This window comes from Rhododendron vialii, chromosome 11a (genome assembly GCF_030253575.1).
Source record: "Rhododendron vialii isolate Sample 1 chromosome 11a, ASM3025357v1".
Classification (NCBI taxonomy): Eukaryota; Viridiplantae; Streptophyta; class Magnoliopsida; order Ericales; family Ericaceae; genus Rhododendron; species Rhododendron vialii.
In genome coordinates, this window is record NC_080567.1 from 28,404,237 (window position 1) to 28,427,278 (window position 23,042).

The 23,042-nt window shown below is 37.4% G+C and overlaps 1 protein-coding gene across 1 annotated transcript; it reads right to left on the minus strand.

The window, feature by feature from the left end:
• Positions 1–2,049: 2,049 nt before the first annotated feature.
• On the minus strand, positions 2,050–21,834 carry LOC131306309 (nuclear pore complex protein NUP160). The gene is made up of 27 exons (XM_058332466.1): positions 21,397–21,834; positions 19,605–19,737; positions 19,263–19,527; positions 18,323–18,383; positions 17,057–17,211; positions 16,550–16,635; positions 15,150–15,254; positions 14,969–15,066; positions 13,391–13,511; positions 11,965–12,147; positions 11,595–11,790; positions 10,906–11,477; positions 10,345–10,507; positions 9,771–10,048; positions 9,451–9,638; positions 9,091–9,167; positions 8,646–8,992; positions 7,794–7,862; positions 7,389–7,707; positions 7,118–7,249; positions 6,706–6,814; positions 6,546–6,617; positions 6,287–6,422; positions 5,408–5,515; positions 4,333–4,473; positions 2,709–2,882; positions 2,050–2,619 (listed from the first exon to the last, which is right to left on the minus strand). The coding sequence occupies exons 1-27, from the start codon at positions 21,609–21,611 to the stop codon at positions 2,575–2,577; spliced, it is 4,548 nt and encodes a 1,515-aa protein (XP_058188449.1). The 5' UTR covers positions 21,612–21,834; the 3' UTR covers positions 2,050–2,574.
• Between the last annotated feature and the right edge of the window lie 1,208 nt (positions 21,835–23,042).

Consider the following 23,042-nt stretch of genomic DNA (forward strand, 5'->3'; position numbering starts at 1 on the left):
CCCGTTTGATAACCCTCTAGGGGGTTGGGATTGGATTGGTAGAGTGAGGGTATTATGAGTACCTTGTTTGTTTTTTAAAATTGGTCCGAACAACCAATCTGTTTGGACTACTAAGACCTCAACTAGGGGGCATTGCTAATATCCTCCTAGAAATGGTATTAGTAATCCAATCCTCTCCCTTAATGATATAATGACCAAATTGTCCCTTTATTTGGAATCCCTGTAGAGCAGATATTTGATTATAAGAGCTCTAGAAAGAAAAATTAATTATGACCCTTTTGGATAAAATGATCAAAAAAATAAGATGTTTGTACCAGTTCAAACTAATTAAAAATTGGAGCACTTCATTTTTTTAAACTGTGTTATAAATTAAAAAATTAAGTGCTACAATTTTGAATTCGTTTGAATCGGTGCAATGATGTTGTTTTGCTGATCATATTATTTTAAGAGTCATAGCTAAATTTTGTTTCTAGGACTTTCATAATTAAGTTTTTGCGCTAGGGTCCTAAATAAAGAGCATAGACTTAATTATGAGAGTCTTAGAGACAAAATTTAACTATGACCTTTTAGAATAATATGATCAGCAAAATAACATCTTTGCATCGGTTAAAACGAATTGAAAATTGGAGCACTTCATTTTTTAACTATATTTTTTTAATATATAAAGGCTTTTGGTTATTTATTATTTTCTCGGTTTGCTTTTGATGCACAGTACACAGTGTTGTTATCCTCTAGATTTGCGTAAGGGCAAAAATAGAAATGTTATACTATTAGTCCAGTCTAATTCAATCCTAAACAAACAAGTTACCAATCTCATCTCCTTACCAATCTCAATCATAATCTCATCTCCTTACGAATCTCACCCATCTATCCCAATTTTAATCACATCTCCTTACGATCCATCTATCACCGTTATCAAACGAGACCTATATGGTCAAAGCAACTATTCTTGAACAAATTGAAGCCGGCCTTCTTTATTACTCTAAATTTCAATCTCCAATAAAACAATGTCACATTCACATATTGTGCAATTTGGGTTTGTTTTTAAACTTTTCTTTAGCTATTCGGTTTCGGACAGGAGAGAAATTTGCCCTTTGGTATTTTGTCTTTAAAATCAGCACATGAGAGTTGTATTTGCCATCTCAGAAAAAAAAAAAAAAAAAACGCATGAGAGTCCAGCAATCAACCAATCACACTTGGTTGCTGGCATGCTAAGGAAAAGAAAATTAGGATTCATGATTAGGTAACCCCATTAGATTGTGACCGAATCGGTATTACCGGATTAAGATACTCTTCATTGATTGAAAATATATAACGGATTATAGCACATTTTATATTGTTCTTGTTTTGATAACTCGGGTGTCCGAGCCAACTTATGCGCAACCTCGATCAATTTTGAAAGTCCAATCTCACCGTTCACTTGCAGGGAGCCAAATAAAAACATTTTATATGATCGTGGGTAATAATACGTTGTTTTTGTAGTCAGACGTGCGTCTCAATCTTACATATAAGGTCACATATCTTAGATAATTTTCAATAGTAGACTTTCTTCATGTTGAAATCATATTAAACTGATCCATGTGACGTCATCTAGACTATTATTTTGCTCATCATTCAAGGTTTGTGTTAAATGAAACCTTGGTCTGTTTGGTTTATGAATCTATGTTGTGTTTCTTATAAATAAATAAAAAAACGAACGTTTGTTTTAATATGGTGTAATGGAGAGAAACCCGACCCAAAAAATACAACTAATAATTAGTAGACTATTGGATAATTCTTCTCGCAGAAGTAACCCAGTAGGATTAGAGGGGATGATTAAACTAAGGAGGAAAGGAAAGAATAATAGAGAAGCCCTAATAAGCACTCGCAATGATTTTCCAGTGCTATTGTGAGTTTCCATTGCTGATGGAAATAAATAAGAGTCCTTCAATTAAGGACTAAATAAAACCCTCCACATCACTAAATTAAGGTTCCATAATCATATTGACTATTCCAGTTGGTCGCCTTTGTACACTTGTGTAAGAGGCCACTGGGTCGGACATTGCAAAATGCAAAAAAGTAAGTAGCTCTTTCTCTTTATAGAGGCATTCGAGATTCGGTTACATCGCTTTTACTTCTACCCGACAGTCTCAATTGATTTTCCGGAAGGGAAGCTGCTAATCAGCATTTCGATGCGATGAAATATTAACTTACATCGAGACATTCTCGAACGTCTTCAGTTGGAGAGAACCAGTGACCAACTTTTCCCCGAGAAAGTACAAATACCTAGTTCCGACACCATCAACCTACAAACAACATGTACAAATGGGTACCGTAAACTACTCTCCAGTGAGTGGATCCCCAGAAGAAGTGCAACTGCTGACCCTAACTGGAGAGACGTTTCATAGACTGATCAGCTTCAACCCACAAACTTCGCAATGCACCCTTTCCTGTACTTACCCCCTTAAAAGCATCTAAGAGATTAAGCTCAACTATGGCTCGGCATAAAGTGAAACAAATGCTCCCTTGCTTAGCTCCATGATCACCGTAAAGGTTTTACCGGGGGCAACAGATAGGTATATCTGCTGAAATTTCTTAGCAAGTTGCAGAAGACTGCACGTCATCTGAGTCATCTCTTAGCTGAAAAGAACGAAGTACGAATTACAGAGACTTCATTTATGGAAGCAGACGTGAATAACAGAAGTTGTTAAAGAGAAGATATAGCATACCAGATTGAGATGGCTGAGTAGAGCCCCTTGAATCAATTTTTTCAGCTTCTGACATTGATCAACCATGTGTCCCCGATTAACCATTTCTTCAAGTTGGCACCACAAACGCTCCACTGCTGTATATGGGAACCAAACGGCAGATGACCTTTTCCGACGGATGATGTCATTTGGTGCCTGCAGGATATGGTAACTTGCTTCACTTCAGGCAAAAGGATATCACAAACAACAGCATCTAACCATTATGATGTTAGATGATCCAAATTTTGTCAAATAGACTGAAATGGTAATTCGAGGAGATTAAATGGCTACAGGATGATATTATAGCCACAACAGAAAGCATTATGCGAAGGGTGCCGATGGGGTGGTGTACATTGCCATCTGGGGCCCACTACGGGTTTCACACAAATTATCCGAACCATTGATCAAATTTAAAATATTTTTCCAAATAGCCCTAGAAGAAATCAGCTCAATTAAATATGTGTAAGTACTTCAGAAGTTAGGCAACTTCTGAATGAAAAGTTAGAAGATTAGATCAAGTACTTACACATATTTAATTGAGCTGATTTTTTTGCGGGGCGGGCCACACCACCCCATCGGTACCAATAGTAGGGCTCTAACAGAAATACCAGGAATGGTAATTTTGTTTACAGAATACAATGAACATTTGAAGAAATCAGCTCAATTAAATATGTGTAAGTACTTGATCTAATCTTCTAACTTTTCATTCAGAAGTAGCCTAACTTCTGAAGTACTTGATCTAATCTTCTAACTTTTCATTCAGAAGTAGCCTAACTTCTGAAGTACTTACACATATTCAATTGAGCTGATTTTTTTGCGGGGCCACACCACCCCATTGGTACCAATAGTAGGGCTCTAACAGAAATGGAAGCAGTCACCAGGAATGGTAATTTCGTTTACAGAATACAATGAACATTTGAAGCCTCATTCTTGCTGGGGAGGATGGTTGTCTTTTATGACCAAGGGCCTGCAGCCCTGAAAAAGACACACGGAAGAGGTATGCCTAGCTCACAGAAGATGAATTGAGAGTTTCTCTTGGTAGGGAACTGTACGATCTTTTCCCCTAATGCTTTGAAACATGTCTCCATTCACAATTCCAGTTAGTGCAGAAAACCGTATTTAAATGTGACCAAAGAAGTTCGAGAAAACATCTGTTGATGCTGTATGTGGTGCACAACCAGTGTTAATTTCCCCTGCCCTATTCACAACTTCGAACACTGAACAATGAATGATATTCCCAAATCCCAACAACAGCAATATCCATGTAATCACAATGGATGGGGTACGGGTGGGGGATGACTAGAGACAAACTTAACATTTGGCAATATATGCACAAAGTGGCTGCTCTCAAAAGCTTTTGCCGCAAAAAATAGCGGCCTCCCCATACCTCCAAAAATCGAGAAACTCACGGGTCGTTATGCTGTAGAACCGTGCCTTCAAATCCAACCCAGAAGGCATCAGATAGGGTAGGCCTAGAGAGGCCCCATTCAATTTCTGTGCTCAATGAATGATATTCCCAGCAAAAGAGAGAAGAAAGACAAAAAATTTCCCTCACACTTGCGCAAAGCTAAATATTCTGTCAAGCAAAGACAAAAAGACAATTTACCATTGATGCATAAGATTCAATGTACTCGAGCAAAAGGTTGGTAGCCTCTGCATATCGACCGTAATCCACATATAGCCGAAACAAGGACGCAGGGTTTACTTCATCACCAGTCATTCCCCAAGCACTTCCCTTTCGAATACCCTGTCATAAAGCATTAGATCAGGCAAGAAGAGAGAAACCGGCTCCAGTCAGGATAAAATAAAATAAACTCCAGATTTGCCAACTCAGTTGATACAAGGCCACAACTCCCCATTTTGACTATAGAAATAGCTCCAACCAGAAATTGCAAATTTTGTATAGCAAAATGCTATGTGGTGAGAGAGATCAATCAAGGTACTAACAAAGTTCAGAAAGTTCCAACAAAACACGAAGTTGCAAATTTGTCAAATTCCAATATCTTTTCACCATGCCCAATTTTGATACGAAGTACCCATTTTACCGGGGGGGGGGGGGGGGGGGGGGGAGATTCTCTCACTGACACTTGTATCCAACAGGCCAGCTAAAAGAAATGTCTGGTCAAATTAAAAAGGCTCAACAGGCTGCTAGATTCACCACCCTGAGTTACTGCCATAAGTCCTGAGAGTCTGACCTAGTAGATTACACATAAGTGTCTTTTCATTGTGTTGTCAAGAGAAGTTATTGACCAAGTCTAATGCATCCCATAGTGTCTTATAATGCATAACTATATAACTACGTTGCTTGTATTTGTTGCTTGCTGTCCGAGTTCTATAATTTCAGCTTCTACAGCTGAGTGGAAAGTATCCCAACAAATAAACAGTCACTAAGCTCGAAAAGGTGAGTGATTCCCTAGGAAGAGTTGTTTGAGGCTCCACCTTCCCTTCAATTGAAGAGACAGATACAGAGAACTAACATGTTATGCACATCAGCTGAACAGATCTGCCACAGATGGCAATGTGAGGAGAAATTTGTCTGAAAGAATAGATGTAATCAATATAGGGGAGATTTATCAAGCTCTCAATGCAGGAAAAACAAAAATAGAAAGCAAGAACAAGGCTCCATTGCATTGTTACCAACAACTAAAACACATTATCCGATGTTTGGCTAGCTAATTTACCTTGAACATCTGAACCAGCCACAGAGGTAATTCTATGTAAGGATTGGCAGAAAGAAGAGTTTCCGCAACAATTAACGGTAGTCTTGGATGAGATCCTTTATATTTTTCCTGCAATTAGTGATGGGAAAATACAAATATCAATGGAATGACACGGATAAATGAGAACCTCAATAATTGCTCAAAATCAACAACGGTATATTCCAGTTTATGTATTCATCAAACTAATACACAACTAATGGAGTCCAACCCATGACATCTCCAAATGCAGCATATTAAGCAACTTCATAAATCAAACCCAGCAATTAGAATACCGGAACTCTAGAAGCAAGTACTGGACCTAGGGTCCACAATCCTTCGGTAGGATCCTCCACTCTTGCTCTCATTTCTCACTCTATGCTCACACTCACAATCCTTGCTCTCACTAAATTTAGTAGTATGGACTGTTTTTGAAAGGAGCTTTCACATTCATAGTCACTTCCGCTTTTGCTCACGCACCCACATTATGTGACTTAGTTTTGGACTTAACTCTTATAAATACAACACACATACACGCACACTATATAAAACTAGAAGCAGAACCATCTGAGTCTACACTAATCTAGACCAATAAGGACCACAAAAACCGCACATAGATTGGCCCCAGACGAAGGATTTCATGAGTGTCATGTACCAACACGACATAACAGAACCAAAGAAAACAACTAAGCTGAATATCAAAGAATGTAACAATAAAAAACAAGAATGTAATGAGAAGTCTTAAACAAAAGTTGTGAAGTCATATTAATGAAAGAGGACACCCCTTGCATCTATAGGTGAGCAAGAACAAAGACTGGAACAATTAAGTTCAAATAACTTGAAAAGGAAGGCAGAAGTACAGACAAGATAGAGCTCAAGTGTTTCCCATTGGGTACTCCCTTTGGGCTGTTGTGGTGAAGGACCCATATCAATTGAACCGTGAATAATCATTTCGTCTTTTGATGATGTCAACAGAAGACCATGGGGTCTAAGATCATTCCTGATAAACAGCCCAGGGAGCTTTTGTCAACTAGAATTTAAATCGTGAACCAGGCCCATAATGCCGCATCAAGAAAAAGTACAGCACAATATAAGCAAATACAGCAGCTATCAGACATCTTACCCAACCAATGATGGGCCTACTCTATTTGGACAGCACTTCAATGACATTGCCACGAAGACTCTTTCGAGTTCCCTGGACGAAAGAGCAAAAATTTATCTATAAACATCATGTAAAAGATTGAGGAATATAATATTGCACTTGTTAAAAACCAGAACTACACCTCTTCAATCCTGAACCCTTCCAAAATCTCAAAATAACTGTAAAAGCCATGTCATATAATTCTGCTTGGACCAGTATGTCAACCACGTCGGGTGGGGGTTTCTCACTCCCTGGAAGTATAAAGCTAATAAGAACTCTAAGTAAAGCAGGTGCAAGCTAAAACTGTTTTTCTGCAACAAGCTGCAAGTTCAGCATGTCATAATGCTTCAGGAATTCTTAACCAAATAAATGTTGGCACAGGTGGCGTTTCTACAGTGGAGCAACTTCCAGTTTACGCTAAATCCTAGTCCTACAAGAGGTTCGGATTTAGGATTGAATTTGCATCCAATATAAGTCAACCCAAAGGCAGAAGTAAGAAATTTGTGGATGATTAGTAACATTCTTCTCTGACAACACAAAGACAATGACAGTACCAGTAAATGTCCAGTTAACGTTGGCCAATGAGAGTAAATATTCCGCTGATGTTAGCACAAACTCGTTTTCGAGCTTCTCTATGTCTACAAAAGATTGTAATCTTTGAGCCTGGACATCATCATTACCAGCTGCTGCAGCAAAAAGGAGAGGAGATTATTGAAGTATCAAACAGTATCTTCCTTTTACCAAGAGCAAGAGAAGAACCATAGATGTTGCAGCCACAACAATGTTTAATCCAAATGGTAGAAATTCCTTGACAAGAATATTTACCCTGTTCATGTACTGTAAATCTAGCCTTTTTACTTGGATAATGTTCTTTCTGAAGAGAGACTCCTTCAAGTGAAGGATCAATCCAAGCATATGCTGGATGAACAAGATGCAGTGCATTAATAGCAGCAGAGAGCCCATTCAGCCTCTCTTGCAGAATGAGGGACCTCTGTTGGTGATCTTTCAAAGCAGCTTCAGTTCTCAGTAAAGCTGAATATAGATAGATATAAGTTGCTGCCCTTTGCCAGTTATGCCGGTGCATCTCAAATGCATAAAGCAATTTAAATGGGCTCGGCTTTATTGAAACATCTGAACGTGCCGCCTACAAGAAGCCCGACCAAAAAGGTTAGGACTTCAGCCTGCAATTTCTATCTAGGACAAAGGCACTAAGTAAGTTTTCTATCTGACCTTCCATGCAAGCTCTCGCTCTACCTTCTCGGCTAAACCAATAAAAGGTATTTGTCCATCACAAAGGATCTACAAAAAGCAAATGCAAATTTTGCACTCAAGTAACAGATAGGAGGGGAATAAAAGATGTCTTTTAACTCGACTATTACATGTAAAAACTGTACGCTAAAAGAACATAAATATCATATGACTTGTGTGCAAATGAACATACACAAGAAAGCACTATACATAGGCTGCAGCTTAACATAGGAGAGAGACAACTCCAAAATGCTTTTTTCCCTTGTTTTCTAATTTGAACCTTATGCAGAAGTTTCTTCTGGTGTTTCACATTTGACCCAAATGGTCCAGACATAATCCGACAAATTCTTCAATTGTCCCAATAAGATCTCCATATATCTTAGCTTAAATAGATGGAGGTTTGAAACAATTACATATATGGCACTTTATTCCCAAAACAATAACATATTTGGCACTTCACATTTTCATTTTCTTTTTTTGGGTCTTACTATCGGAAGCCCACTGGGCTTTCATTAAGCTAAACAAAATCACAAAAACACATAAACTCCAATACACTTATTCACATTTCAATACAATTTTCAACCTTTAACAAAAGCCCACTGGGCTCTTTTTAGCATTTTTCTTCTTTTTTCTCTTGGCTCAGCAATAAATGAAAATTCAGAAGAAAATAGAACGGATTTAACACAGAATATAAGGAGGTCAATCCACCACTCTAAAACCACTGTGAACAATATGTCAAACTACAGGTCCAATGCCAAATTTTGGGTAGCATAAAAAGATGGGACTGGAGAGTAAAAATAATTAAAGAACATAGTGATTTGATAGAAAGCACACCTTAAAGGAACCACGATCGTAGAGAACAATGATGAAACGTCTCAAACAAATATACTTGCTTTCCTCATCTGGGTTAGAAATAATTGCACAATATGCATCATAATAGTAATTAAGATCCAGCATGAACTTAAAAACATTTGCCCAAAGCCGTCCTTTTACAGTAGTAGCCGACTCATTCTCATTGTCTCCCCGAGAGTTGTCGTCTGTAGAACCAAGTGCTTCATCTACTTGCTCAAGGGCTGCAAGAGCAAATTGGCAAGCGCCTTCACTCAAATTATACTGCTCAAATAGTTGCATCGCCCATTGATAATAATGCAGTTTCCATGCTGCAGCTGACAGACAATCAGCTGACATAGAGAAAATATAGGTACAATTAAACAAAGGACAATTGAAGATCAAATCCTGCATTTCTGGCATTAAGAACAAACACTTCAGATTCACGTACTGAAACCAAGATGTGGCAATCCTGCTTTGTAAGACAAACCCTGCAAAGCCTGAGGAGCTCCTTTTACCGACGAAGCTCTGAAAAAGATTATGGTAGAAAACAAGACATTTGAGCACTTATAACAGCTACTAGTGCAATAACCAAATTTAGCACAGCTTTTGTTCTTTTAAAGTGGAACTGGGTCGCAAGGGGAAGCAGAAGACACTTGGGAACAGTAACATTTTCTCTCAAAAAGGATGAAATAAACTAGCTCAAAAAGCACCGCTATTTGTCACCTATCCTTTTCAGTTTAACAAGATGATAAGCATGACTGGGATAAGCACTGCAGGACCTATTACAAGTGATTACTCAAAATTATACCTAAAGAAACAGCGAACGGCTTCACAAACTTTTTTCTCTTTCAGCAATCCCTGCAATCCACGTTGTGCTTGAGCAAGAAAGCAACACCCAAGAAGATGGAGAAGTGTGCCCCATTCACCTTTGTCACTCTGAATACTTTCAGATATTTTTTCCTTTCGTGAATGTGCATCCACAATAGTAAGTAGATACTAGAAAACAAAGACAAGAATGTTTTAGCAGACTTCGTCCAATATATGAATAGAACGGGAAAAAATTCAATGCAAAAAAGAAAAGAAAAGGTGCTATCATCAACGAAATAAGAAGCAAAGAACAAAAATAACCTCAACAGCATCATACTGGCCATGTCTAAGTAAGATCAAAGCAAGCTCAGTTGAATGGCTGAAGAAAGAAGGATTTTCTTCCCCAGTCCTGCCCCAGATTATCCAGCTAGTGAAGTCCCGCATTGACTTAATAAAGCTGGCAGGATCAGGAAGACATCTTACAGAAAGGTGGCTCTGGTCTTCAGAGGAACTTCGTACATCTAATAACAATATGCAACCTAATGTGAAGTCACATTTCCCTAGCTTCTCATTCCATGATCTCTTATCAACACTGTTATCTAGCAATTTAGAAGATAAAAGCAAATTGTCATGCAATAGACATAAAAAGTAAGAATTTCAAGACATCAAACTCATGACCTAAGAAAATGCAAAACACTGCTGAACTATTGCATGACGAAATGATGAAACTCCATATTGTCAAGTAGGTATCAGTAAGGTAAAGACCCATTTAGGGGCACTGTTTATTGAGAACAAATGGCAACAAAACCCGCAATCACATAGTGATCTCTATCAGCCAACCCCAGTAATAGAAAGAAGAGTCGTAATTTATCAACCAAAACCAAAATTAACCAACCTATTTGTAAAGATGAGAGTTGAGAACTGAAATCTTCCGCCGCAGGGGATTCAGATGGTGTAGTCCCCAAGAAATGGATGATGTGCCACTCAGTGATTATTTCTTGAACCATTGGAACAAGCTCAAGTTGGATTTTGGAAATATCACCATTCAACATATGAATCTGCAAAAAGAAAAACCGAGTGAAATATTGTGGTGCTAAACTCCAAAAGGGAAGCTTCATGGCTAAATGTACATTACTTGTAAAACAGTGAAGCTATCTAACAAAGAATCAAAACTACATATTATTGAGGTCTATTATGGGAAAAAACTCAAAAAGAAACGACGACAAGAAAGGATTTACTCTCTCTTCTTTCCCTTGAGAACTTCCACACAGTCCAATCCGTACAACACCACCACAACAAACACGAAGCAATAACAGAAGATGAACAATCCATTTCACTACATTCACTACACATATGAAAGATTGAAACAATTGCACAAACTGCGAAAAACGAAAAAAGCAAAGAGGTAACCGCACCCATTTGTAATCGTGCTCCATCTAATAGAACAAAAACTGACCTGCCCACTCACGTTCACCAGATATTGCAGCAAGAGAAGTATGTCTAAGGCAGATTCAAACATCACTTTTGCAAATTGAGACATTGCCTGGACCGTAAAAGAGGTGTTGATATTGAACCCTAATTTAGAATCAAACTGGTGCATGATTTTGCGAGGAACGAGAAATTTTAAGTAGTGCTGCATGACATCCAAAACTTTTTCCCATGTGGTTGCTTTACTGGACAAAGCTTGAAGTGATAAAAACATCTCTACAGAGAACTTCCTCAGATTTTTGTGATCTGCCACTTCCTTCTCCCAAGCAATATCAGCTCCCATCTCAGATATATGAAGAGACGTGACTGATGAACTATATCCAGTTTCTAAAACCTTCAGGAAGCGAGGAAGAACTTCTTCAGCTGATAAAGATGGTGCACTAAGAAGGGATTCATAGAATACAGCTGAAGCAGCTTTTCCCAACTGTTGGCTGACATTTATTGCGCATCGGAGGACCTCAAAAAGAATTTCACGGTCAAGGTTATCACCAGAAAAATCCAACCCAGAGGTCAAAGCATCTCTGATCTCATCAAAAGAACCTAGTGCATCAATACATAAAACTTTTCAACAAAAAAAACTAATCAATTAACCTAAAACAATTTTTCAACAAAATAACCCAGAAGTTTACTCTTGAGAACTAAGGTTCCTTCACATACCATAGATGAGAAGCTCTATGTCCTCTAAAGAACGGAAAAGAGAGATTGAATTTTTCCTAATCAAACCAACAGTGCCCCTCGTGGATGAATCAACGAGAAGACCCAAAGGTGCATTGATATTGCACCAACGATCAAAATAGTGTGCGCTAAACGTTTTCCAGCAACATAGCATTGAAACTGCACTATCAGAGACAGCCTAGCACAAAACACAAAACACAAAATTATCAACTCCCTTGAAACCTCCTCCCCATCTGAAAAGAAAAAGGAGAATACTAGATGTTCTCTCTTTCAAAGGCAAAAGGAAGCAGGTTAGATAGTTAAAACACTAAAGAAGAAAAAAGAAATGCAGCAAGGACTAAGAAAAGAAAACCTCATGCTCAACAATTGAAAGGATTTCGTTTTTCAATCCTTCGGCAGTTAGGGAATAAAACTCGGAATCTGTCATGTGCTTGTTATAATCTCGAAAAGTTGCTCGGACAGTAGCACTATGATGAACCCCAGGAAAAAGTAGCCTACGTATGAAAATAGAAGACACGAGCGGGACAATTTGATCCTGAAACAGATTAGATACAGCAAAATATGTTAAGCAGCAGACTTGGAAATCAGTAGTACAAGAATCCAAAACTCCTATCTGATAATAACCATGTGTTATGCACCTTACAAATTATAACTAAACAAAAAAATAATAATAATTCAGAGCAACTTCTTCCTTCCTCGCAAACCATAGCAATAGGTAACAAGAATGTCAGCCCAACAGATGTTACACGACGGGAAATATACTTTTTGGATAGCACAACCACCAAGGAAAATAGAAAAAGGTTGCCGTAAAAATCTCACTAGAGAGCAATCACACATGTCAGTGGCGTTTTCTTATTTGAACTTTATTTAACCAAAACCTATAAGCCGGTGTGAGAAATGTATCTTCTTTTGAGTTTTTCTGTGGCTCTCTTTAAGACTTTTCATAGATTCAAGACTTAAAACACTTTTCAACTCTAATAAATGCCTATTCGAAAAAAAGTGTATTCCATTAAATCTACAAATTAGCAAACCTTAACTCAACCTTCTGTGGAGAAGATGAGTACCGATTCAAACTCGCACCATAATGTTGTCAGTGGGTAGGACTTGTCATCGCTCCAGCCTTCAAGTCACCACCTCTTATTCTAAACCCACTCATTAAAAAAGCATATCTTATGGTAAATCTTTACAGTAAACTTATACGTCACTTAAATTGAAGGTTTCGTTATCTAAATAGAGTACTAAAATTTCCCACCTCAATGTGGAAAAATTGGGAAATATGTAATTTGGAAGTTTATTCTAATATTCCATCAAGAAAGAACTTATATCTTTTGGAAAAGGATGTTTGAAATCGGGCTTAGCATTAGATTTTTACATTGCCAATCTAATCACGGGCTATCATGGCTAACCAACAGGATCAACACCCTCTTCACTAGTACCCATAATGGCTTGGATAGAAATGATCGCTAGTTTTTATAAGTATAGTGCATAATTTGGTAGGAAGTGATAAGTTGACGAGCACATCCTATGCAGTGTCTATGTTGTTCATTCAGGTTCAAACAACCGGCATTTTTTAGGCAATTTTTCCTTCCATGAGCCTATTCTGAAGCCTAACTGTTGAAAACTTAAATGTTTGCCTATGGAGCATGCAGTTGCAAAAAGACACCTACTTGGTGAAGACAGTATTGATTTCTGATATTAGAACAAGAACAGAAGGTAAAATCCAAAGTAATGCAACAAAAACTTACACAAAAAGTATTCTTTTAAAGTATTCGTAGTACCTTCACAGATGAAAATATTGATTGAGAAAGCCAAAGTAGATCATTTGAAGAATGTTCAGAACTTTGGAACAACTGGTCGGCAACAAAGGCTTCCTGCAAAGAGTAGAAGTGTGCTCCCCCCCTAACATCGAACTTGCAATGATTAGCAAAATCCAATCAAAATAGAAAACAACAGACTGTCCAAGAAATCCAATAGATGCTCAAATACGAAAATGAAGCAATGCTACTAACACGTGGCGTTTGCAACCAAAATTAGCTTACTAGAATCAGAAACAGAGAACCAAGCAAAATGAACGGATAGCTGTGCAACCAAGCAGCAAGTATATGGAGACGGCATATGTTAGAAACAACACATTAAGATGTTTACAGTGCGATTTTGGAAAGAGAACACGAATTTGCAAAGATAACAATACTGATTCTAACATATGCATACACTGAAACAATAACGTTTCTCCATTTTCTTCCACTACAAAACAATTCATTTTATAATATCAAACGAGTAAGAAATCATTTCCTCATTCTGCATATTGGGAAAAAATGTGTGCACAGAAAGTACTAAATCTGCTCTAGGAAGTTCTATTATTAAAAAATGCAGATTTAGACTGTAGAATTCATAAACTTAACACTCAATTCATAAAGGAGAGATTAAAAGGTATATTTTTGTCCCCAGAATGTTTTCTTCAAACTTTGAATGCGATTCATTTCTGTCATGATTGATAAAGTGCCTCCCAAAATGTCCGAACAGTCTGATTCTGAAAATTTAGGCCAACCAACTTATAAAACAACTTAATCAAATTTTAAGGCATGTTTGCACACAAATCTGAAAGATGTCAACGATGGTAGGATGAATGTTGGTTTCCAACACATGACAAACAAAAAAGGCGCATTCCTGACAAAGCCTTGCTTCTTGCTTTGAAATCAAATCAACTCCAGCAAAACACTGTTTAGAAGGTTTGAACAAGGAAAGAAAATGCTACAAGGAAAACATTATAAGCCCCATTCTATAGGAGAGTGATTCTGATTTGTTTCAGGGCACATTCCACTTCAGCCTTTGCAGCTTGGCCATAGAGCACTTCTTTTCCCTGCCATTTAGAAGAAGCCAAAAACCTTCATGTGGTTGTGGCTCTTCTGCACTTTACCCACCACCAATAACTAATTAAGACCCAATTGAAATGATGTGCCACACGTTTCTATTTCTAGAGTATGCATAAAAAATTAAACAAAATCAAGGTTATATACAATGAAAACAGGAGGATGAAACAGTAAGGACAAGTAAAATGATCAACGGTATATATAGTTTTTTTTGAACAGTAGAAAATGATTTGACAGAGAAGTCAAAGAAACATAATAATATATACTGCAGCCGACCATCGAGTGGAACACAAGGCTTGGTTTGGTTTAATTAAGTTAGAAATGTGGGTTAACAACTAGGGGAGGGAATTAAGTTGACATGAGAGTCGATTAAAATGTTATTCAGTCAAAAATTACGAGGAGAAAAGAGGAGAAAGAAAGAAAGATAAAGACTATGAAAAAGAACAAGAGAGGGTATCAGCGTCTAAGTGCATAGAAATACTTTACCCATTATCAGGTTTATTTGACAAACTAAGCATTATTAATCCATCTTCTTTGAGTATCCACATTTTGTCTGAAGTAAGTTTGACATCAATGAGCGCACCCTGCCAGAATGAAGGGCAGACACCAAGTACAATGAATATTGAATAAAATTAAATCTTCAATAAATCACCAAAGAACAGATTACCTCCTCCAACGGGACGTTTTGCACAGATGAATCCAACAATAATGTGATCTTGTCCCCTGGACTATAACGTAGACCATAAACATGTATGGTCTCTGTGCTAGCTTCCTTCACAGTGGAAAAAAAGTTATTAGTCAGTCCCAATGCAAAACTGTGGCAACAGTAATTAACACTGTCTGCACAGTGTTGTTTTTGGCTAGGGAACTATCCACAAATAGTGTCATTTTTTGGGGCCAGTGAACTCTCCACAAAATGTTTTGAAGTCGAAGGTTCTGACAAGTTACTGCATCGAGGTGCGAACATATAAATTGTAAGCATCAAACAGAACTTTGCCACATAACAGATGAAGGATACACAACAAGACATAGGCCCTGGACTATCTTTCTATATGCATTATTGCTGCTTAAAATATTTGAAGTTCCACACATTCTTCTCTGTCAAGGACAAAAAAGTCGTTATGTAACATAATCGAGCCTATAAAGGTTCGGAAAAAATATTTAGGGTTGGGATGGAACTGAACCTAAAAACTAGGACCGGCCGCTAATTTTCTATAAAGTATTAAACATCAATATTAGCTACATCTGGCTTTCCAATCCCTCAAATTTGTAGGACAAGTTAAAAAGTAAGCTCATCAATTACACCTCCACTAAGAATTTTATTGAAGAAGATTTTCCATGACATTGCGAAAATTGCACTGAATCCAACTCGAAAATGGGTCCAATAAGGACCTCTATTACCCACAAGGGAAGCCAATCATGCTGATGAAACTAATATTCAAATTTTGTACTCTCAGTAATGCCAAATCACAAACCAATTTTCAGAACAAAACAATCCAAGTATTTCTTCATACTTTGTTCCTTCAACTACTGTTGCAATTAGTCAAAGGCATGTCATGGACCAACAATAAAAAGGCAAATAACAAGAATATAATTTGGACAAAGAGTGTGTATCTATTGCTCAGAGTTTTTCAATAAGAAACGCATAAAACCAATAAACGATGCATGCAAATACAAAGAGTAACTCGCTTATGCCTTGTTTGGATGCCAATTTGAAAAAAAAATTCCAACTCAAAAAACACTCATTACCCCTACTTCCAATCATTAATCTCATTTCTCTGTCCACTCTCCAATCATTATTCTCATTTCTCTCTCTATCTCTCACTACTCGTTACCTCTATCTCCAATCATTACCCTATTTTCTCTCTCCACTCATTACCTAAAAATCAAACTCAAAATTTTTCAAATTATCATCCAAACAATATTAATTTCCATTATGAATTTGAACCAATTTTCACAACATTACCTACGAAGACTCTGGTTATCCATAATGGAATCATACCAAAAAAAAATGAGATGCAAACACCACTACGAGAAAGAATCATTTCTGGTTTCGGTAATACATACCTGAGAACTTTTACATTGGATTGCCAAAGGAATGAGATTTGTATCAGTGTTAGCCTCGCCAACCCATAATCTTACAAATGTAACTCCTGCAAGCAAAAGCTCAGGTAAAACATCACCAAGACAAACACGCTGCCTGAACAGAAGTCAGACAAATTGAGAGAAAAAACCAGGAAAGACTAAAGAGGTGTTAGACGCCTAATGAGTCAAAAAAATCTTCTTAATTTTGCACGCTTCCACATTGCCCTTAAAACTACCATTGTTACAATCCCCAAATATTATTTGTTGACTGATTAACAGGTTTTAACGATTTACAAAAATCCATGTCCAATTGGAGCTGGAAATTTGCACACAAGAACCTCTATTGAAAAATGAATAAAGGAAATAGTGGACGTAGAAACAATTTCAAACACCATTAACTTAAAATCCTTTTAGGTCAAAAACCTCATGCAACATGAAAGTTAACAAACAAATACAAAGAACATAAAGACAAGCAAACAAAAGAATTGCCTGTCAATGTTGGAATACTCATGGTATTACTGAAAATTCTGGTACGACTTAAAATGTCCCAAACACGTAAGGTCCCATCAGAATGAAGCACATAAAGAAGTTTTTCCCCATGCAACTCTGATATTACCAAATCCTGCACAGCACCTACTGACCTCCTGCATCACATTTCAGGAACAAAGTACTTAACTGGAGTCTGGAAGAACAAATGATCAGTTAAACACAAACTGCTTTCAGGGATAATAAAAGACAGAACAGAACATGGCATATGCCAAAGCAGTGGTTTCCCTGATCAAAAGTATGCATGAATCAGGGGATTGCTCACAGATATTGGTCAGCCTGGTACACACTCAATTTTGCTCAATGTCTGAGGCAGGAGATTCTAAGAAAAAAATATTGATGTATCATGTAGGGCAAGTTCCCAACTGTCATGTGGGCAATCAGGTGTGACGGCTGCAGCAAACTTTTTTGGCCTCTCATTTGGTGTGGTTTACACTTTGTTACTAGAGCAGAATTTGTTAGTCCACCAGAGTATAGAATAAGTGAGCTTTGCTCATTGGTCGAGAAATGGAAAGATCAATTTTTTAGTGCAATGGTCCACCAATTAAAAAATAGGGAAGAGTGTGTCAAGCTGAAAATGTTGTTTATTTTTTTCTTATCTATCCTTTCTTGTGATGTGTATGAATTATTATTTCTGTACAGAAGATGCAACTCTTTCATATGATGTTTATTAGAAGTTCCCCACTGAGCCAAATCATATTCCACCACTGCAATTCATCATCGTCAATACTAGTTCAGGACCACCAGACATTGGAAAAAAGACCCTTTCTCTCGTTTCTTATTCATCATAAGAGAAGCTAACCTTCAGTATGTGATACTACATGTCAGAATGAAACAACAAATACCTATTCCAATAGGATCCTCGGTTGTAGCCAGTAACTAACAGGATTACATTCTGATACGAAATCAAATTAAGAGGATTACATTGTGATACAAAATCTTAGTTACAAGTTAAGATGAATTTGTTCACTTCTTACATATTTGTCAAACAATGACCTCACCTTCAGCATAAATAGATGAGTGCTAAAACAACATGGAGTACGGAACCTTAAATAGGTCCATACTTTTGATTGGCCATAAATATCCATGGTTCTCCTTTCAATCCCTTGTAGACCAACTAAATCACAATGAAATGAAGAAGCAAGAGACATATCTTTTATACTATAAATGTATTGAAAATAACCAAATTAAGGAAATGCGAAAGAACACCTTGACATTAAACCCCACAGGCGACCAAATCCTGCATCGTCACGCAGTTCATGCACGAAGCCTAAAAAATTTGCAAACGTCAGAAATAATGCTCCACATAATCGTATAAACCTAAAAGTTCACATCATCGGATTAATTAGGTCACCATAACAGCATCTTTGAGTAGGCAAAGACAAACAAAACTGTTGTGATGACTGCTAAAAGGCTACTAGATTAACTTTCCATCGTCCTAATCAGTGGCGGACCCGGAAATTAGTGGGTGCACGTATTACTTATGGTGGTAAAGAAAAATTTCATCAAGAAAAGGATAGTGAATTTCAACCATCCCTTCTAGTTGGTTTGTTATTGCTACTTTCAAATGAACAAACAAAAATTGTCTTATAAGTGTAATGCCTAGTAATATTATTCGTAAGTGAAGGCATGAGTCATTCACATTGTGATAACTAGAATGGAGTGTCTCAAGAAAAGAAAGGTGTAAAGTTTACCAATCTAAAAAGAAACAAAATAAATACTTACATACAACAATCTAGTGTAATTTTATAAGACACTGTCATAATTTTAAGACTATATGAGAAGGGTACTAGAGTTATTTGGAAAAGTTAAACCCCAAGAAATTGGTCTGGTGGTCAACGTCTGTCACTTAAGGGTTTGTTCCTTCTTAGTTCTTAGGCTCCAAACATTTCAAGTGCTAAGTCTAATGGTTCAGTCCCCCAAAGATCAATCGAGATGCACGTAAGCTGGTCTGAATACTCGAATATTCAAAAAAAAAAAATATCTGGAGAATCGAGCGGGGGCACGTGCCCCTATGGGACCCTTTATGGGTCCGGCCCTGGTTCTAATTAGAAGGCAAGATAGCACATGAAGTTGTAAAATTGCGCCGGAGAGGAGTAATCATTAGCAAACACATTTTGAAATTCCAAAAAGAGATTTTATCTCTCACCAAGTGCACCAGGCTCAAGTATGCCAAGTTGGAAACAACCAACAGACCCATCATTTCTCCCAAGTACAAGACATCCCGCTGTTGCTGCCACAGCTGTTATTGTTCCATGAGGAGGATAAGATTGCATATTGTACTCTGTGATCTGATTTGGTGGGAAAACAGAGTAGGAAGCATAATCATCAATGCTCTTGAGTCTAAACAGGTAAGCAACTCCTGAGACAGTTAATGCATAAAGCAAGTAAGGATTCCCCGAGGCACCACTGGTCTGCATAGAAAAAAACACAGAACATATAAGATAAAACACCTCTGCCATCCACCCGGAAGAAATGAGATAAGACAAACCTCATCCTTGCTAATAAAAGCAAATGGATAGAGTGCATCAGGAAAGATGATTCTCAATCCAATCTTTGGGTATTCTCGATAACCACAGAGTTCCTGTATTTCCAGAGCATGTGGATCGTCCTTGTGAATTCTCCTGTAGCACAAGGGATTGATGATCAAATACCCTTCTAAAGTGGGGAAGAAGCACTGAGACATTTTTCTGTTAGAGAATTGTTGGTTGTTTGTTTGTGAGCAATATATGAATTAAAGAGTATCTCCAATGGTGGAGCAGTAGTTGGCATCATTAGGGAAACGGGAAAACATAAAGAGTAACGGCAAATATGGGAAATAATTAGGAAAAGGGACAAAGACAACCCACATAACAAGTAAAAAATTGGGACCTCTGTGCTGTCAAGAATTTATTTACATAGTCCCATCTTCGCAGCATAATGGAAGATACCGGCGAAATGAACAGAAAGACACCAAAAATAAGGAGAAAGAAAGAAGCTGAAACAAAAAACTGCTTTAAGCATTAGAAGTTCCACAATCTTATTGAAGGTAATGAAAAACAACATTCCTATCGATCTAAATTACCGAGCACGAAAATCCACGCGAGCAGCTGACATAAGGAATGAAAGTAGCTGGAAAAAGAAATGCAACTGTAAACAACAGTCACAAATGTCGTGGACAGTTTGAACGGTTGGCTAAACCACTAGACTCAACCAATCTTGTAAACAAGCAACTAGGACAATATCTAGAAAATAAACAAAAAGAAAGAGAGGAAAACTAAGGGGGGTTAGAAAATTCACCCAATAAATTTTTACGACAACTTACAAACTAGTTCGGTCATGTGAATACAGGGTAGTGGATAGAAATTACAAAGTGAATATCACGTCGGAATTACGAAGTAGGAGTAGTACAATTACTGCTTCGGAAAAAGTTGCACCAAAAAAACAAAGCTTCATTCATGCTCATTTTGCAAAGCCAAATCCATTTTCTTAGCTTACTAGTTCAAAATGCCACCCAAAACAAAAAGCAATCCTGCTCCATTGGCAGGGGAAAAAAAAAAGCACGGGAAATTTGGATTGTGATGTCGCAATTTTAGCAAAGCCGAATTGGCACCAATTCAGCAAAGCAAATGATTCTGCCAAAATTTGTCAAATAATTGCCACTAAGAGACAAGTGGGGTCACTTAACCCCCACTACCTTTGATTTCTCAATAAGAACTAATGTATTCAGCACCCAAAATTAGGGCTGCTAAACAAACCAAGCTACGTAGAGTTTGAGCTCGTGTCCGTTCGTTAAAAGCTTGTTCAAGACATAAACAAACCAAGCTTAAGCATTTTTTTGAAACTCGTTAAGACTTCAAACTAAGCTTAAACAAGATACTACTTGACTCGTTTGTCTTGATTAAAGCTCGTTTGGGATCAGCTCGTCTCATAAACAAGCTAAGCTCGAATATATATTTAAAGCTTGTTAAGTTTCAAACCAAGCTTCATCAAGTACCTGCTCGGCTCGTTTCGCTCATTTATCACCCCTACCCAAAATTCACAATTTTGACCCCGCAATACAGCTCGTAATTTGTCCTAAAGTGCTATTGTTCTAGTTTTCAAACCCACGTATCAAAAATCCTGGCTCCGCACCTGCCTGGAGCTGTAATTTTTAGTGTTCAATAGCCAAATTTTGGCCTTCGGCTACGGGTGTGGGCCGTGTGGCACATTGCTGTAGTTGCTTCAAAATTCCAATTGATATATAATAACAAAAAAAAATTCCTTTTTTGTGTGTGTGCGCGAGCGAGAGAGTGAGAGGGTACCAAAAGAGATAGGTGGGAGGGTCTCCAACGATTGAGCAAGAAGCGGCATCCCTGGTAGCCGGAGCAGAATACGGCTGCGGCGGCAAAGCAAGAGTGCCATTGGCGGCGGCGGCTGTGGAATACGGTGAAGAGGACGGGACAGAGAGTTGGAGCCACTTGACGGAGTCACTGCCGGTGATTGGGACCTCCATCCCCTCCAATGACCTGCTTCCCATTGCTCCACTTGACTCAAAACCCTACTGGTTAATCGTCGCGAAGAGTGCGTGGACTGTAGAGAATCGTTATTGACTTCGAAACGCGTATAGATGCATACACATATTTGTTTAGAGAGAGGAGATAGAAGAAGGCAAAGCGATCGGGAGCACAGAGTGTAAGGAATGGAGGGAGGGTTCCTTGGCGCTTCAGGGTTTTTGCATCAGAGCCCTGTTTGCCTGTTCGGAACTTTTAGCAGAAGAAAAGAAAGGAAAATTAAAAAAAAATAAAAATCATTCTATTAATTTGTTGGAAAAAAAATTCAAATTTAGTAATAGTAAATTTTTCTTCTCATTTTCTGTCCATTTTTTTTTATTTTCTTCTTGTAGGTTCCAAACTGAGTCTTAATTGGGCTCCTTAAAATCTACTCTTTCCCTTTAGGTGAAATTAAATTCAAGGTCTAAGACTCTGTTTGAAAAAGTTTTTATTTTCGATATTTTTTGAAATAGAAACCATATATATATTTGTATTACTGTTTTTTTTATAAAATACATAATCAATTTCACTAGTTTACAAAAATTCTAGAAACACAAAAATTACGTTTTTTATTTGTTTTGAAAACACTTTCGACAGCCTAAAACAAATAAACAAAAACTATTATTGTCACCAAATATGTTTTTTTATTTTTTAATAAATAAACAAAAACTTATTTTTTGTTTTTTCATATAAAAGTACTTGTTTATATGATTAAATCAAACCAAAAAAGTTATTCTTGGATTATTTTCTTGGAATTGGGGATGGTGTTATGTAGTACCGTGCCATGCACTTTCGAGCAATCGGATCGTGCATCCGATGGCTTGAATCTTATCGATCTCAGCAATGAACGGCTAATGATCGTTGGTTGCAAATATGAGATCCGAGCCGTCGGATGCACGATCCGATGACTCGGAGGTACGCAGCACAGTGCAGTCAATCTTACTACGCAGCATCAGCTCGAAGTCCATTTTCTTGGATGTTCAAAAACAAAAGATTATTTTTCTTGGTTAATCTCTAGAGGGGGGAAAGGGTTCGATTGTGCTTTGTAGATATTGATGGTATAATTAACATATTTGTTTACTCCTTCTGTCCCCAAATAATAGATTAGTATTTTATTTTGGGTTAATTCTTTAATTAGTGTCCATTAAAAAAAGTTAATGTGTGAAAAATTGTACTATTATTATTTTGTCATTTTAAAATTTTAATGGGTAAATAGTTAATTGATAAAAGTGGAAGATAATCTAGGAAAGTAAAAGTTGATGTGAAATGTAAAATGTGTAATAATGATAGCTCCCTAATAAGAAGGAATAAAGTACTATAGTTTACGTGTCATCGAACACATATATGAATTTCATCAAAAAAGTTATACTAAATATAGTACTCAAATGTGATCACATACTTTGAGGGGGAAAAACATC

Coding starts and splice junctions, on each gene's coding strand:
- LOC131306309 (XM_058332466.1), bottom strand. CDS start 21,611: ATGGGAAGCAGGTCATTGGAGGGGATGGAGGTCCCAATCACCGGCAGT. Junction 11,478..11,594: donor CATAGAGCTTCTCATCTATG/GTATGTGAAGGA, acceptor TTGATGCACTAG/GTTCTTTTGATGAGATCAGA. Junction 10,049..10,344: donor ACTCTCATCTTTACAAATAG/GTTGGTTAATTT, acceptor CTAAATTGCTAG/ATAACAGTGTTGATAAGAGA.